The sequence below is a fragment of the Thunnus maccoyii genome, chromosome 3 (genome assembly GCF_910596095.1).
Source record: "Thunnus maccoyii chromosome 3, fThuMac1.1, whole genome shotgun sequence".
NCBI classification, from domain to species: domain Eukaryota; kingdom Metazoa; phylum Chordata; class Actinopteri; order Scombriformes; family Scombridae; genus Thunnus; species Thunnus maccoyii.
In genome coordinates, this window is record NC_056535.1 from 22,050,878 (window position 1) to 22,066,197 (window position 15,320).

Sequence of the window (15,320 nt, forward strand, 5' to 3'; positions counted from 1 at the left end):
ACAACAACATAAAAAACAGAGTAGAAATAAAATAGATGTAATAGTAAGAAGGTAAGCAGTTAAGGAGCAAATAACATCTTGTTAATCAACCTCCATGTTTCTTTATTGTTTCACTTCTATGACAAAGCAGAACCTCACTGTCATTCAAATATAATCAATATAAAAAACAATATTCCAAATTTGAAAATGAGAATTAGAGAGGAAAAAAAACTAAATAAAGTAGGGCTGCAACTAATGATTATTGTCATTATCGATTAATCTTTTGAGAATTAATCTTGTTTGAGAAAATACATTGAGCGAGATCAGAACATTAAGTAACCGGAGATGTGGGCGGAACCACGGCTGAGTGAGGCAGCTGTGTGTATAGACGATCTTTTCAGGAGCATTCCGGTTCAGTTCAGACCTCCTCCTCCTCCTCTCACAGTTCTCTGCCTGAATCCGGGAGTCTCGGAGTAGCTATGGCCTCAGGCCTGTCCGCCGCTGTTTTGTTGGTTGTATGTGTGTTCCTGGCCCCTTCTGTATCAGGTGAGTTTGAATTTTAAACGTCCTTTCTTTCTTCGTTCGTCTGGCATGTTGTTCCGTTTACTGCGGGTTTTAACGTTCGCTCGGTGTGTTGAAACGGAACTGAAACGGACCGAAGCGGGGCGATGTGAGTCAGTGACGTTTGCTTTGCAACCGAGATCTGGGTTGTCTATTTAAAGTTACCTTTTGATGATCAAACATTGTGTGTGTGTTTTTTTTAACTAACCGCTGGCTAATGGATCCAGTCCATTTTTATTTAGGCCTAACGATTTTAAGGTCAATATTGGTTGACAAAGCAAATAAGATCCACTCCCGAGTGAAAACACAGCTTCAACTCACTAGTCATCGCCAGTGCTTGTTTATTACTTTATTTTAACCACCATGTACCTTTTGTTCAGTCTAATCGGATCATTTAAAAATAGAAATATATAAAAGGAAAAAAAATAAATTCTCTAAAAAACATGTACATGTTGTGTGATTATTTATGAAGATGCTGCTCTGTCTTCATTGGACAAAATATAATCTCCATGAGGGCATGAGGGCATGTCTACCATAGAGGCCGTTTACTCTGTGGCACGTCGCTCGACAGAAATTACGTGTTTTCGACGGAAAAACCTTGGCTCGACACTTTCCCTGTCCATTCGCGCACTTAGAGTTTTTGTTATGTCGCGGACACCGTAATATTTTGTCGCGCGATGTGAATGGGTAGTGTTACCAACGTCGCCATGGAGATTGTAGTTTTCACTGAACTTCCTTATTTATATTCAGGTCTGTAACTTTAGATAACTTGTAACATCCTTGTTCAATTAGTGATGATATAACGTATATATTAATAATAATATAACATTGGGATAATGTAACGTCCGAGGCTGAGCAAATACTCAGCAGCCAACATTTCTCGCTTCTCCGTTTAAGAGCAGCTGGTCCACCATGATAACGGAGGGTGTTATCATGCTCGCACAGTGTGCCAGTGAAAATCATTAGTAGCTCATTGATATTATTGATCTTGTGAAATTTTAGCAGCGGTGCTCACAATGAGTATAGGGGAAGCACTGGTATATTAGGACTGAGTGGCTGCAGTCTTGTATGTACTTTTATTGTTGTCAAATAAATGTATTTATCTACCAAAGCCCCATATAGCCACACATAGTGTCAGGGAGCTGTTCCATGTTCACAATATTGATTGCGATGAAGAGCTGTTATTACTTGTTATTGTTATTATCAAATAGCAAAAAATGCCGATAACAACATATTCAAATAGCTGTTTTTGTCCGACCAACAGTCCAAAGATATTTAGTGTATTAACATATATGATAAAGTAAAGCAGAAAATCCTCACACTGGAGAAACTGGAACTGGGGAATGTTGTAAAATTACTAAAGTGATTGTCTAAATAGCTGTCAATACACTTTCTGTCCATCGATTCATCAACTAATTGTTTCAGCTACAGATTTTCCTAGACATAGAACATCAAGTTAATATAAGAACGTCTCAAATGAACAGGTTGAGTTGTGTGTGTGTGTGTGTGTGTGTGTTTCATGCAATTCTCTAGTGGTAGCAAGACTAACCTTTCCTGCCTCCTCTGTGCTCTCTGTCTCTGATGTGTTACAGCAGGGACCCGGGACTGTGAGAGCTACAGAGATGTGTCCAACACGTACCACTCATCCAAGTCATGCATAACAGGATTTTGTTGTGGTGACTGCTACAACAGATACTGCTGTCACGATTCTTTCTGGAAGTTAACTGAGGAGAAACAAGATGACTGGTATTCTACTCTTTTTTTTTTACTCTCTAATGAATTTCTGTCTTTGTTGTGTGACAGTGTTAAATTTAAAGGTGGTGGTGGTGGTGAGACAGAAAGACTTTTCTGGGTTCTTTTCTACCGTAATCACAGTAAAGCTGTGATGACGTAGCTTCTTATGCAACAAGCATGCAGTCAAGTACAAAGCACCTGCACAGGAAGCAGCATCTTCCTGTGCATGACCACCAGCATAAAGCTAACGCGTGAATCAACAGCAGCTTGCACTAGAAGTCTCCTGTTCTTCACATCGTCACGATCAGATTAGTAAACATATTTGGCTTACGCGTCTAATGTGAATTTCATCAGATATGGAACTAGGGTATGGTATTTTACAGACTGGACATGTGTGTTTTTGAGTAGTAATCAATGCAAAAGGCATAGTCATGACACATTGTGTATTGGTAATGTGTACTATCCTCGGTGGTCTGAGTGCTGTAGGATTGATCTGTAAGATAGCAACAGCGGTGCATGCAGATGCAGCAGTTAGTAGCTCCCTTGAATTATTATTTATTAATGCATTTATATAATTTCTGTTTTTGTGAGTAGCATAAAGGGACTACAAACTACATTTCATTATACAACCTTGTGTTTTAAAATGATAATAATAAATGAATCTTGAATCTTGAAGGTAATAGACAACATCATTGTTAAAACAGTTTTGCATTCATTTTTCTTTTGTTTCTTTTTTAGTGACGCCAGTTTTTCTTCACCATTTCCCATGATCTTTGGTATAAGTGGATTTGTCGTCATTTTGCTCATTGCCATCTGCTGCTGTGTCTGTCCCTGCTGCTGCCTGTACAAGATGTGCCGCAAGCCCCGACGTAAGTAACCCTCCACTAATGAAAAATGAAGTCTATAGTTGTTGGTGATGCTTTTTAGATACAGAACTGGCCGCTTGTTCTTTGGATAAGTGTGTAACTGTGTTGATATTTACAACAACCAATGTTGAAGGAGCTCAAACTGACTGTGACTTGATTTATCGAGTTGGCAGACTTAAAGGAGGAGGTACCATAATGTGGTTGCAAAACATTTTTGTGTGAGTGAGGCACTGATTGCCTCACTTTGTTTGTATTGGTGTTGGCAGTCCAGTGGTGCAGTTTTGCCGGCTTCCAAAACAGATCTTACAGAGTGGTTCAATTTTTTTGATAAATTAGGAGGATGGTGTGTGTTACTCACTGATAGTTGGGCTGGACGATATGAAGACATGCGCCAGAGATTTTGCCACACCGTATACCATCGCTATCCCTTTAATATCTCTGTTTGTATTATTTACCAGTTCACCAGCCAGATCCTGGCAAGTTCACATCCTGGATCTGCCTGAGCTGCAGGCTAATATAAAAGAAGTTGAACAGGTGTCAAAGATAAACAGAAAATTGAATAGAAAGTGAAAGGGGAAAAGTGATGAAATATGTTGAACTGTAAGCCATTTAATTCACTGTACTACCCCAAAAAACAGACATTCCCATCTGGCTATTTTATCCATTTTTTCAATTTATTTTACTGAAAATAATGGTAGTGATATGATATGTTGGTTCAGGCCTGTGACATGTGTCAAAACATGTCAAACATTTTAAAAAGAAGCTTTAACCATCAACAGTATACAGCATATTCTGTGTATATTTCTGATGCTTTTTACTTCCTCTCTATATTGTGGAAATATTAGAAAGATAAAATCTCAGTCTCGATCTACTGGATCACATTTTACGTTCACTGATATGACTACCAGTGAGTAGCTCATACAACCTTATGTGCATAACACACAGATCAAGTTACCACTGAATGTATTTGTTCTGCAGACTCAGGTCAACCAACCCTGCTCTGACCCTCTTTACATATCTGAATCCAACCCATCTTGACTCTTTTCTTTACTGTACATTAGTCCCAAACCTAAGATTAACTCTTATTCAAGACACATACCAGCTTCTCACGGTAATGTGAGAATCTCCTAAGACTCAATTTCCTTTTTACACATTTTAGTGATCTGATTTTGTGTATATTTTTGTGTCAGCAGTGGACAATCAAAGGAAAATGCTACCACAAACTTTAAAAGAAAAGGGGGTGTCTTTAGAGATTAGTAATCAGTGTTTTTTTTTAAATCAAATAGGAGTCTTACGAAAAAAAACTTGTAACAGAAGATGAATCAGCAACAATTGAACAATCTTTTAAGTCATTTTAAAGGCACAGATACCAACAATCTTCTGGTTCCAGACCCTCAAATTTGAATAATTGCTTGTTTTCTTTATCTGGCATGAAAGTAAAGTGAATATTTGGGTTTTTTAAACTTTTGCCAATAAAAAACATCAAAATATGTCAACTTTGGAAATTTTTTAGGCCAAACAATTAGCTGATTAATCAAGAAAATAATATTCAGATTAATTGATGATGAAAAAAGTTGTAGGAAAGTTTAAGGTGTTTCACTAAACGTTACTAACACATAAGCCCATGTATTAGTATTAGTTACCTTTTTGTTTCTAGAAAGGCCAGAGTGACAAATTATGCACGTACCAGAACATAAATAATGACCTTAACAGACAGTTAACACTTAATTAAGCTAGTAAAAAGTCCATTGACAGCTTGTAGTCGTGTGCTGCTGCTTCTGCAACATGTAGTTGCACATGTGTAGGTTTCCTGTGCACCACCAAAACCAAACACATTCTTGAGTGGCTGTTGAGGTTCTCAATCTACGTAAAATGCAGCTTCTTATTTTTGCTTGGCATAAATGAAGAAGACTAGACTCTTGGTTTCCAGTGTGTTGGTGTATGTGTCTGTCTAGTTTTCAAAGCAGAACATCAGGGGACTCATTTAGGCCTGTCGGCACTCCCACCGCATGACTTTCATTACTGCATCAGCTTGGTCTTATACTAATAACACACCGACAGTGAGACACGGAGCACAAACTGAATGAACGTTCCTCAAATCACAAAGATATGCAAAAGGTTATGTGACACTGACGACAGTTACAAAGAGACACTTTATTCATTGAAGTAATGAAGTTCCTCATTTGAGATTCGTGTTTGTTGTCACCAGGCTTGCTGTGCAGCGTTTCATGTGTCTTTTTAGTGATTTTCTGTGGTGAGCAGTGTATCTCACAGGTTGATGACTCAGTATAATCATCTGTGATAATTGCTGTTTGGAGTTTATACCAAACTTGAATACCAGTTGAAGGACCATGCCCTTACTTAATTTCTACCACTGTTTTACAAGTCAGGGCCTGTTTTTTTATTCAGTGCTATGAATTAGGACATAGATTTGTTAAATTGAGTTTCCTGTATATCTCATTCTATTATCATAGAATAAGATATTCTATTTATATTTTCATCAAATCTCATGAAAAGACCAAAGCAAACAATAAATTGATCTTACTAACAAGTATTGTCTGTGTAGCTAGAGCCTGATGGCCTCATTACCAACCAACATTAATGTCCAAAAAAACTGTTAATAACACATCAGTGTTGCACTGAGTGACATGTTGCTTTATTACGATGAACATGGGCACTGTGTTTTATTTTCCGTCAATCCCACATAAACAGTCCTGCTGCCGTAAATACTCACTAGTGCACCAATTCTGTAGCTGAAAATAGAGTAAACAAATACACTATTTACTCTGGTTTCAGTGACATTTGCTAAAAACTACAGTGCCCAGCTGTTTATGGAAATTATTTGACTGTTTTTAAAAATGAAAGGAAGGGCGAGGCAAGTTTATTTATATAGCACATTTATGCTTTACATAAAACATTAAAAGCATTGAGATAAAGTGCAAAAGAAACACGCCATAAAAGGACACTTAAATATACCTAAAAACAGTCATTAAAGAGATAAGATAATAAAGAATAAAAAAAAGCTAAAATAAAATAAGATACATAAAATACAAGAAGAAAAGTTACAGTGCAGTGTAGGAAATTAATAATTATTTGATTTAATAAAAGGCAGCGGCAAACAGAAAAGTCTTCAGCCTTGATTTAGAAGAACTGAGAGTTGCAGCAGACCTGCAGTTTTCTGGGAGTTTGTTCCAGATATGTGGATGCATAAAAACTGAACGCTGCTTCTTCATGTTCAGTTTTGATTCTGGGAACAGAAAGCAGACATGTCCCAGATGACCTGAGAGGTCTAGATGGTTCATATCATAGCAGAAGAAGTTGGTTCATAAACCATTCAATGTTTTATAAACCAACAGCAGTATTTTAAAGTCAATTCTTTGACAGACAGGAAACCAGTGTAAAGATCTGAGAACTGGAGTGATATGATCTTTCTTGGTCTTAGTGAGTACTTGAGCAGCAGCATTCTGAATCAGCTGTGGCTGTCTGATCAATTTTTTTAGCGAGACCTGTAAAGACACCGTTACAGTGGACGAGTCTACTGAAGATAAATGCATGGACAAGTTTTTCCAAATCCTGCTGAGACATAAGTCCTTTAATCCTTGATATATTCTTCAGGGGATAGTAGGCTGACTTTGTAATTGTCTTAATGTGGCTGTTGAAATTCAGGTCTGAGTCCATGACTACACCAAGATTTCTGGCTTGGTTTGTGGTTTTTAACATTGTCGATTGAAGCTGGGCACTGAATTTGAATCATTCATCATTGGCTCCAAAAACAATTACTTCAGTTTTGTCTTTGTTTAATTGAAGAAAATTCTGGCACATCCAATCGTTGATTTGTTCCATGCACTTACTTAGTGCTTGTATTGGACCATAGTCCCCCGGTGATATAGTTATTTAAATTTGTGTGTCGTCTGCATTATTATGGTGACATATTTTTGTTTTCCAATCTGAACCAGTGGGAGCATGTAGATGTTGAACTGAAGAGGCTCCAGAATGGAGCCTTGGGGAACTCCGTATGTCATTTTTGTCCACTTAGATGTGTAATTACCTATAGACACAAAGTAGTCCCTGTCCTTTAAGTGGGATTCAAACCAGTATAGTACTGTGCCAGAAAGTCCCACCCAGTTTTAGAGTCAGTCTAGTAATATGTTGTGGTCGACTGTGTCAAATGCAGCACCGAGATCCAGTAATAATAAGACTGAATTTCTGCCACTGTCTGTGTTTAAGTGTATGTCATTGAAGACCTTAACAAGAGCAGTCTCAGTGCTGTGGTGTGGTGGAAACTCCTGACTGGAAGACATCAAAACAGTTGTTTAGTGCCAAGATATTGTTCAGCTGATGAAAAACAGCTTTTTCAATGATTTTGCTTAAAAATAGGATGTTTGATATGGGCCTATAATTGTTCATTAGTGAGGCATCTACATTCTTCTTTTTTAAGAGTGGCTTGATGACGGCAGTTTTCAGGGCCTGTGGGAAGACACCATAGAGAAGAGACAATTTGTAGAAGATCTGAGGCCATGCAATTAGAACCATTTTTGAAAAAGCCTGTTGGAAGAATATCAAGGCAGCAGGAGGAGGATTTCAGATGTATAATGTCCTCCAGGTTTTTATGGTTGATCGGATTAAATTGTGTCATACCACTTGAATTGATTTTAAGTTGACACAGGAACAACACATGTCCTGTACCTTATGTGGAGGCACTGGATGCCTGTATAATTTTCTGAGTTTTGTCAGGGAAGAAGGAGGCAAATTCAATGCAGGCCCTGTTGGATAGAAGTCCAGAGGACACAGGAGACACAGGAGGGTTTGTTAGCCTGTTGACTGTAGCAAACAAGGCACGTGCATTATTATTGTTTTTGGAGATGATGTCTCAGTTCCAAATTATAAATGCAAAGTCTCTCTTAATAGATGTCATAATGAACCTGTGAATTTGTTTTTCACCACCTGCGTTCAGCTTTTCGACACTCTATTTTTATATTCTGACCAGTGTGGCATTTCTGTGTATATCTGTGAGCCGTTTTAAAAGATTTACATTTTCAGTAGGAACCAGTGGGCTTGTGAGCAGCAGGCATTAACAATAACAAAAATATAGAATATGACCAGTCTTATCTAATTCAAATTAATTCAGCTTTTTGTTACTCCCAGTATTAACGTAGTAGCTCTGGAACTACTAGGTACAGCTTTGTTCACACTTTCATTACAGTAACACTCATCTTTGCATTTCTTTTTTTTCTATCCCATGCCTTTAGCGTAGATACATCAAAAATAGTCCTTTTCTCCCCATGTATTTGCCACAAAGTTGTACTTAGTGTCTGTCTTATCTGATGTTCCTCTGGGCAGGTTTGGCTCTGAGCAGCAGACATTGAGGTTTTAGTGTTGCTTGCAAGCAGACTGCTTCTGCTTGCAAGCAGCTGTTGTGTTTCCATAAGAGTTTAAGGTTTTTGAGGCAACACGTCAGAATCGAACTCGCCAGCCCCCTATCATTAAGTCTGACTACTAAGTCTTCAGGAACTAAGCTTTTGTTTTATGACCTTGCACACACTCCCACAGGGTTTGCTATCACACTGCAGCCTTGAGTTTCAGCACAAGTATTTCATTTCAACCTGCAAATTGTCCACATCTCACATCCAGATCATAACCAAATGTAATCAGTTCTTCCTTTCCCACTTGAGTAATCCTACAGACAGGGTGCAAAATTAAATTTTTTGTCCACTGGTCAAATGACTAGTGAGTGAAACAAATCTACCAGCCACTTGCATATTTTACCAGCATTAGGCAGGTGGCTGGTGCCAATTTAGTGGTCTGCCTGCAGAGAGACAGATGACCTACTAAAGACAATGTGCTTTGGTGAGGCAAACATATTTGGAATGAAGGAAAGGTGACACTTTACTTTAAGTCCCCCTATTTAACATTTATAAGCAGTATATAAATAGCTAATAAATGGTTTATAACACACTATAATGCAGTTGTCAGTAGATATTAGACATAGTAATTAATGTAGTATGTATTAATTAATGTAATTAATGTAATAGAAGTGTTTGCCATTGTATTTGTCAACAACTGTAACTCCTCCTGTGGTCAGCCTAAACTAAATGCTGCTAAACAGATAATGAATGACAACATAGTAAAACACAGTTGTATTAATATAAAAAATGTCTTCATAGTGTGTCATACTGTACATTAATAAATACTTATAAATGTTGTTATATCTGCTTATTACAGAATTATAGTCTGTCATAAACTATTTATTAAAGGTTTATATACTGCTAATAAGTGCTAAATAGGGAGACTTTCAGTAAAATGTTACCTACATAATTTGGGCTGAATATCTGACATCCTCAGTTTAGTATTTGAGGACAGACATTTATGCAAACTGCTTGCAGTGACTTTGTACATATACGGAGAAAACGTTGGCATTTGAGCCTCCCTACCATATTTTTTATGAGCTCTGTGAAATTGGGGACAGACAGCTCGCATACACTGCTCTGGAGTCTTTCATTTCCACTGTGAGCATTCTGCTTTTGTCCTCTTCTCTTCACTCTACATAGACTGAATATTACTTATTTTTATGTCCACTGTTAAAATAGTTTCTTTAGAAATGCCCCAGATTAGACAAAAGCACCAGAGCTCTGTGGTTATTTGTGTTTGCACTGCACATTGTTTTTAATACTTCACCTCTTGCACTTCCTGTCTGTTCGGTTTTTTAGCCAGCTCGTTATAGTTTGCCATGCAGTGACGAATAAGCTCTGGCAGAGAGCAGTAGGCTAAACCACAGCAAGAATGTGGATTCCCCCGACTGCGGCTGCTGCATGTCGGGATCATATCCAGGAATGTCAGGGCTCCACCTTGTGTGACTCATTGTTTCCACGACAACCACAGTGGAGAAAAGTAAAGACCATCCCACGTCATTTACAGGAAATGGTCATGATGACTCCTACTCTGTTAGGAAAAAAAAACTTGGTGGGGAAGTGACTGACACACGCCCATCTTTCTTCCCTCAGGGTTTTTTTTAAACAATGCTGTCTCTCTGTTTCATTTAAGTTGCCCAGTGACGGGTTTAAACTTCAAGTGTTAACACTAAAATTCCTTGCAAGAGGTGGGTTTGTATTTATATAGATTTATATAAATCTAGCAAGTAGCTGGTTTTCATACTTCCCATAACAATGGTAGCATAAATTATGATGTTGTATTTTTACTTAAAAAAGCCCTGGCCTTTACTGCCTCATCTTTGATTAATGTTCAATTCTAGTCTCCTTTTATTATTACTATTATATTATATACTGTGACCACTAACTATTACTATTACTATTAACTATAAATAAAAATATAGAATAAATGTACAGGTGGTCTACTCTTTTTAACCTAAGTATTATCTGCTGGTCTTCCTTTCAGGCTGCACACGGACTCAACAACATCTGTAAGACTGTATGCAGCCTGAAGGGCAAAACCCAGGGCAAAAAAGTCCACAGAGCACACACTTCAGCTAATGAAGCTAAATTCCTGTGACAAGTTAATAACTTAATATGACTGGACAGTTTTATCAAACTTTCCTCTTCTCCTGACTGGATTTTGGCAGCAGGGCAGTCAGAGGACACTGTTTTGAGAGCTTAGTGAGTAAATCAAACTAAAACTGTAAAAATGAGGGGTGCAAAAACACTGGTTTGGAAAAGTTTCCCCTGTGGAAATTACACCCTCGAGCTCCTGTATCCTCCTCCATTTAAAATAAAATGAAGAAAGACCATGCAAGAATTTTAGCGACACCAAATTAAGTAACATTCATAGAACAGGACAATTATAGAAACTAACTTTACTTAAAACAAGCTTCAGCTCTCCCTGCCAGGTTGGTAAAGTTGAATAAATGAAGAAATAATGGTTTATGTTTTGCAGCATGTTTGAGGAACAGACAATGATATCTCTGTGTAAATCTGAACTTCCTGTTTGTCGCAGTGCTTTGTATTTACCATTGTGAACTCTGTGCTGGTGGTCATGCTCTGAAAATAAATGCTGTTTAAAGGTAGAGTCAGTCATTCTGGAGGAAGATTGTTGACCAAAAGAGGAATATAGCGGAATTCAGAGCGATGCATCAGCTGTAGAGTCACTTCTGTTCCTCTGACACATCATCATGAGTGTAAAAAAAACTTTCGTCCCATGTGAGCACAACAGTCCATCCACACTCTCTGCAGCCTCCCCACTTCTCACTCGACCTGCGTTCAACGTCTCTGTCCACAGAAGCAGCTGTCTGTCACCTGCAGCTCCTGATGAGCTGAGAGGACAGCGGCCAGACACAGGAAGAAATCAACAGTGTTTGTATTTCTTGATTCATTGATACAGTTAATAAGTTGAAAACACGTATACAGCGGGATATTTGTGTGATTTCAACAGCTGCCTGCTCAGATTATGCTTCACTAAACACAACAGAACAGACTTGGAGTGTAAAAAAACGCAGGGGGGTCTCCGTGAGACTGTCTCGGATTCAGTGTGGATTGATACATTTAATAAAATGGAAGTGTATCTGTCCCATGAGAAAACACTCACTATGTAAACTGGCTACGACCTCTCTCTCCCACCATTCAACGGGTGCTGGAGACAGGAGACTTTGATGTCCTCACATAGACAGCTGATGGCTTCCCCCTGATCTGTGCACGAGCACAAACGCCCCCTGCTGATTGGCTGGAATAGTGTTGTGTGGATAGCTCTGAGCCACTGTGTTTATATGCCCATTTACAGAGCCAGTGCTGTGTATGGACACAAGATTTTTTTTCAGCACACACACAGAACGGACAGCTATGGAGATATTCGCTTAATTTGACATAAAAAGTATTGGATTAGAATCGCTGACTCTACCTTTTAATCTGGTTAACACTTCCTTCCTCAGTTGTACTCCCACCTCATCTGAAACTGTGACTGAACCCCCTACCAAGTTTTATATGGTATGTTTCTCATCTGTTTCTGTGTTGTGTCTGTTCACAGCTGTGATAGCTACCACCACCCACACCACAGTGATGACCACCACTCCTCAGCAATACCCCCAGCAGCCAATGGTATCACCTGGACATCCCCAGTCCTACCAGGGGGCCCAGTATCCACCCTACCAGCCTGTACCAGTCCAGTCAGGTTACGGAAGCCAACCTGTGCCACAGGGCTATGGGCCTCAGCCCATGCCCACAGTGCCCTACCCGGGACAACCTTTCACACCAGGACCACCACCAACATATCAGGAAGCCAGTGAGTGTAGGTTCCTTATAATCTTGACAAAGAGTTACAGGTCTGATCAAAGGTCTAACAAAAGCCAACTCACCTCACCCCACTGTCAAATGTAGTCACTCTTACAAAGAACGTTAAACTTACTGTAGGAACTGTGGATGATGCATTGTGGGTTACAGATATTTAAAAGATAGACAGAAATGAACATTCTCATTACAGATGATTAGATGATTACAGTCTTTTTTGAGGAACACCCAGCATACTGTAGAAAAGCACCCTTAAAATGGGGTAATGACACATCACAGCGTAGGCTTTAAATAGCAAACACATGATGCAATTTTGGTGCTTCAGAATAGCTGCAACCGGACGTGGAGGTGGAATAATGGCTGCTGGTGTAAAGTTGGGTTATGTCTGGATCTTGTAAAATAGGAAAAATGGTCACTTTGCTCAATAGAACTTAAGTTGTGGTTACTGTCAAAGCATTTACAGCCCTTTCATACTCATGCCATGTTTTCTTTCTGTGTCCAGTCGGTCCTGTCTACCCTCCCAATCCAATGCCTTACAGCCAGGCTGCGTTCAACCCCGGCCAGCCGTCGTACCCTCTACAGCCTCCTGTGCAGCCGCCACAGCCCAACGCTCCACCTGCCCAACCAGACTTCCTTGCCCAGCCAGCATATAACCCGGATTATGTTGCAGCACCACCGAAGACTGGATATTGAACCACAGTGACAAACTCTCAGCCTCTTAAAGTGTGCTGCAACATTTTGGAACCTGGTAGAGCTGGAAATGTGTAATTTGAATAGAGATGCGAGTTGCTTTTGAGCATCTTGATCCATGTGTTTTAGTGGTTAAATATGAGAATGTTAGGACACGTTTTGCAGTTGATGTAGTGCATCTGTTCTGTCGGAAGAGATGCCAAGTGAAAATGTTGATACCTCTTGGCTTGTATTGCATGGACTTACAATATACAAGTGGTGAGATTTTTTTTTAACAGTTTCTTTGTGGCTCCATCTTAGTCATCTTGGTGAATTTAACATTAAGCCACTGAGTCTGATTTTTTTTTAAAGAGTAGATTGAGTAGCTTTGTCATTTGTCTGCCTTCTGAACATGCCACAACGTCTCCCTCCTATTATGAGTCTATTCTGTAAAAGCCGAATTTGTCTGAGCTCTTAATCCATCTAAAATGATTGGAGTCAGACTCAGTGGTCAAATGTTGGAAGAGTTTCAGCGCTCATAACCATAATGTCTTTTTTTCACTGATAAAGTGCTTTGAACCTTTTTTCATACACTGTCTAACATTACATTTTGTGCCTGGTGCTTTGTGAGGTGTATAAAGCATTATCTGTGTTATATCTTCCTACTGAAGGATTTATGGTATATATGATTCATATCATTGCCAGCGAGTGAATACGGTGTGTTCAGGAAAAAAGGTGTTCTATTAACCTCCCAGCAAAAGGGAAGATATAACATGTCAACTCAAAAAACTAAGCCATGCACACGGAGAAAGTTCACTTTATTTTCTATGTGTTCATGCAGAAAGGTGATTTTGCATGACGTTTTTTTTCTTTCTTTTTATTTTTGCTCAGGTTTTTTTCATTTGTCCAACTGCACACGCGCTGAAATGCATCGGCAGCTTTGAATGAAATAACCAAAGGTGATTTTGTTTTGTTTTTTTCAGTCAACCAAACATTCACATAGAGACATGGCATGTTCACACAATGCAAGAAACAATTGTGCCTTCCTAACCATATGACTTTTATCAAACAAAACTGTACATCATAAAATCTGTTTCTGTTACTGTTGTGTTACGTTCACTCAGCTGTCCTCTTAAAGGCTTTCATTCACTTGAGACAGCCTCAAAATTTTGCAATGTGCCGTGTTCAACATTACTGCCATTAATCTAGTCTAGATGAATTTCAGCTTTTGTTAGAACCCAATCCTGTGCATGTTATGAATCTTTAAAGGTCATCATTTTCTTATTGAGTATTGTGCTATTTGCTTTCAAATTCATTTTTTTTCTTCTGGAAACTGTCGTCACCTTTGTGTTTATAACAGTCAGGATTGAATAAGTAATTTTTTTTGTTTTCAAATCTAAAAACTTGACCGAGAAGCCTTCTTTGCTCTGCTCTGCTTTGTCACCTGTTTTCCTGCCACAAAGCCGCCACTTCTGCTTTCTGCTGATTGGAATTACATGAAAATAGTTCTGCAAAAGTGACCTTTTTTCATGTAACCCAGCTCAACTTGGAGAAGTACAGTCACAATTCATGTGACAGGACAGACTTTGTTCTGCTGAGCCACTCTGTTTGAAATCCCTGACTTTTCTACTTCTTTTAGTTAGGCTTTTATTGCGGTCAAAGAAGATAGTATCTAACATGTTCCATTTTGATGTGTCTTCATCAAGGGTACAGGTTTCAGAATGATTTTCAGTCAAATCTGGGCTGTGGTTTGTTTTATCTACCGATGTATGACCACATGTTAGCTATTGAAAGTAGCCTAATGTGCTCACATATCTTTGTAATGTGCATGTCTGTGTTTCTTACGTCGACCGAGTGATTCGTCTGTCGAAGTAAATACTTGCTTTTGTCTGTCTTCGTAAATGTGTTCTGCCTTTGATTTCAGTCCTTTTGGCCAGTGTTGATTCTTCAAGATGACTTAAATTGGGAGTATTTTTATTTGTGTGTGTGGATTATAGCCATTTGTGTTCTTCATGAAAAAAAAAATACCAGCAGAGATTTATTCCTCCATCTGTGTTTCTCATTCAAAAATAATTGCCATTGATGCTACTTTGAGAATTTATGTACTTTTTATTTTTGTTAAAAACCCACCACTTATTCTGCAGAGTTCAATAAAATATATATTTTCTGTTTTTCCTCAATTTTGGTTATTGAATTTTCGGCATAGAAGTTGATCATGCAGAGTGCACTTATATGTTTACATATACACATAAAAAAGACAGAAGGGAACACTGTTATTTTA

General features: G+C 38.6%; 1 protein-coding gene across 5 annotated transcripts; it reads left to right on the top strand.

The window, feature by feature from the left end:
* The first annotated feature begins 201 nt into the window (after window positions 1-201).
* Window positions 202-15,219, top strand: LOC121894438 (protein shisa-5-like). 5 transcript variants are annotated; one of them, XM_042407033.1, is made up of 5 exons: window positions 202-525; window positions 2,136-2,286; window positions 3,013-3,143; window positions 12,111-12,371; window positions 12,873-15,219. In XM_042407033.1, the coding sequence occupies exons 1-5, from the start codon at window positions 459-461 to the stop codon at window positions 13,061-13,063; spliced, it is 801 nt and encodes a 266-aa protein (XP_042262967.1). In that variant the 5' UTR covers window positions 202-458; the 3' UTR covers window positions 13,064-15,219. The 5 variants fall into 5 exon arrangements, with proteins under 5 accessions (XP_042262967.1, XP_042262964.1, XP_042262969.1 ...); XM_042407030.1 differs by having other exon boundaries at window positions 203-525; window positions 2,133-2,286; XM_042407035.1 differs by having other exon boundaries at window positions 204-525; window positions 2,133-2,286; window positions 12,111-12,365.
* Window positions 15,220-15,320: the final 101 nt, after the last annotated feature.

Excerpts from the sequence above, each read along its gene's own strand:
- LOC121894438 (XM_042407030.1), top strand. The coding sequence starts at position 459 with ATGGCCTCAGGCCTGTCCGCCGCTGTTTTGTTGGTTGTATGTGTGTTC. Across the intron at positions 2,287-3,012 it reads GAGGAGAAACAAGATGACTG|TGACGCCAGTTTTTCTTCAC; the intron begins GTATTCTACTCT and ends TTTCTTTTTTAG. Across the intron at positions 3,144-12,110 it reads GATGTGCCGCAAGCCCCGAC|CTGTGATAGCTACCACCACC; the intron begins GTAAGTAACCCT and ends GTCTGTTCACAG.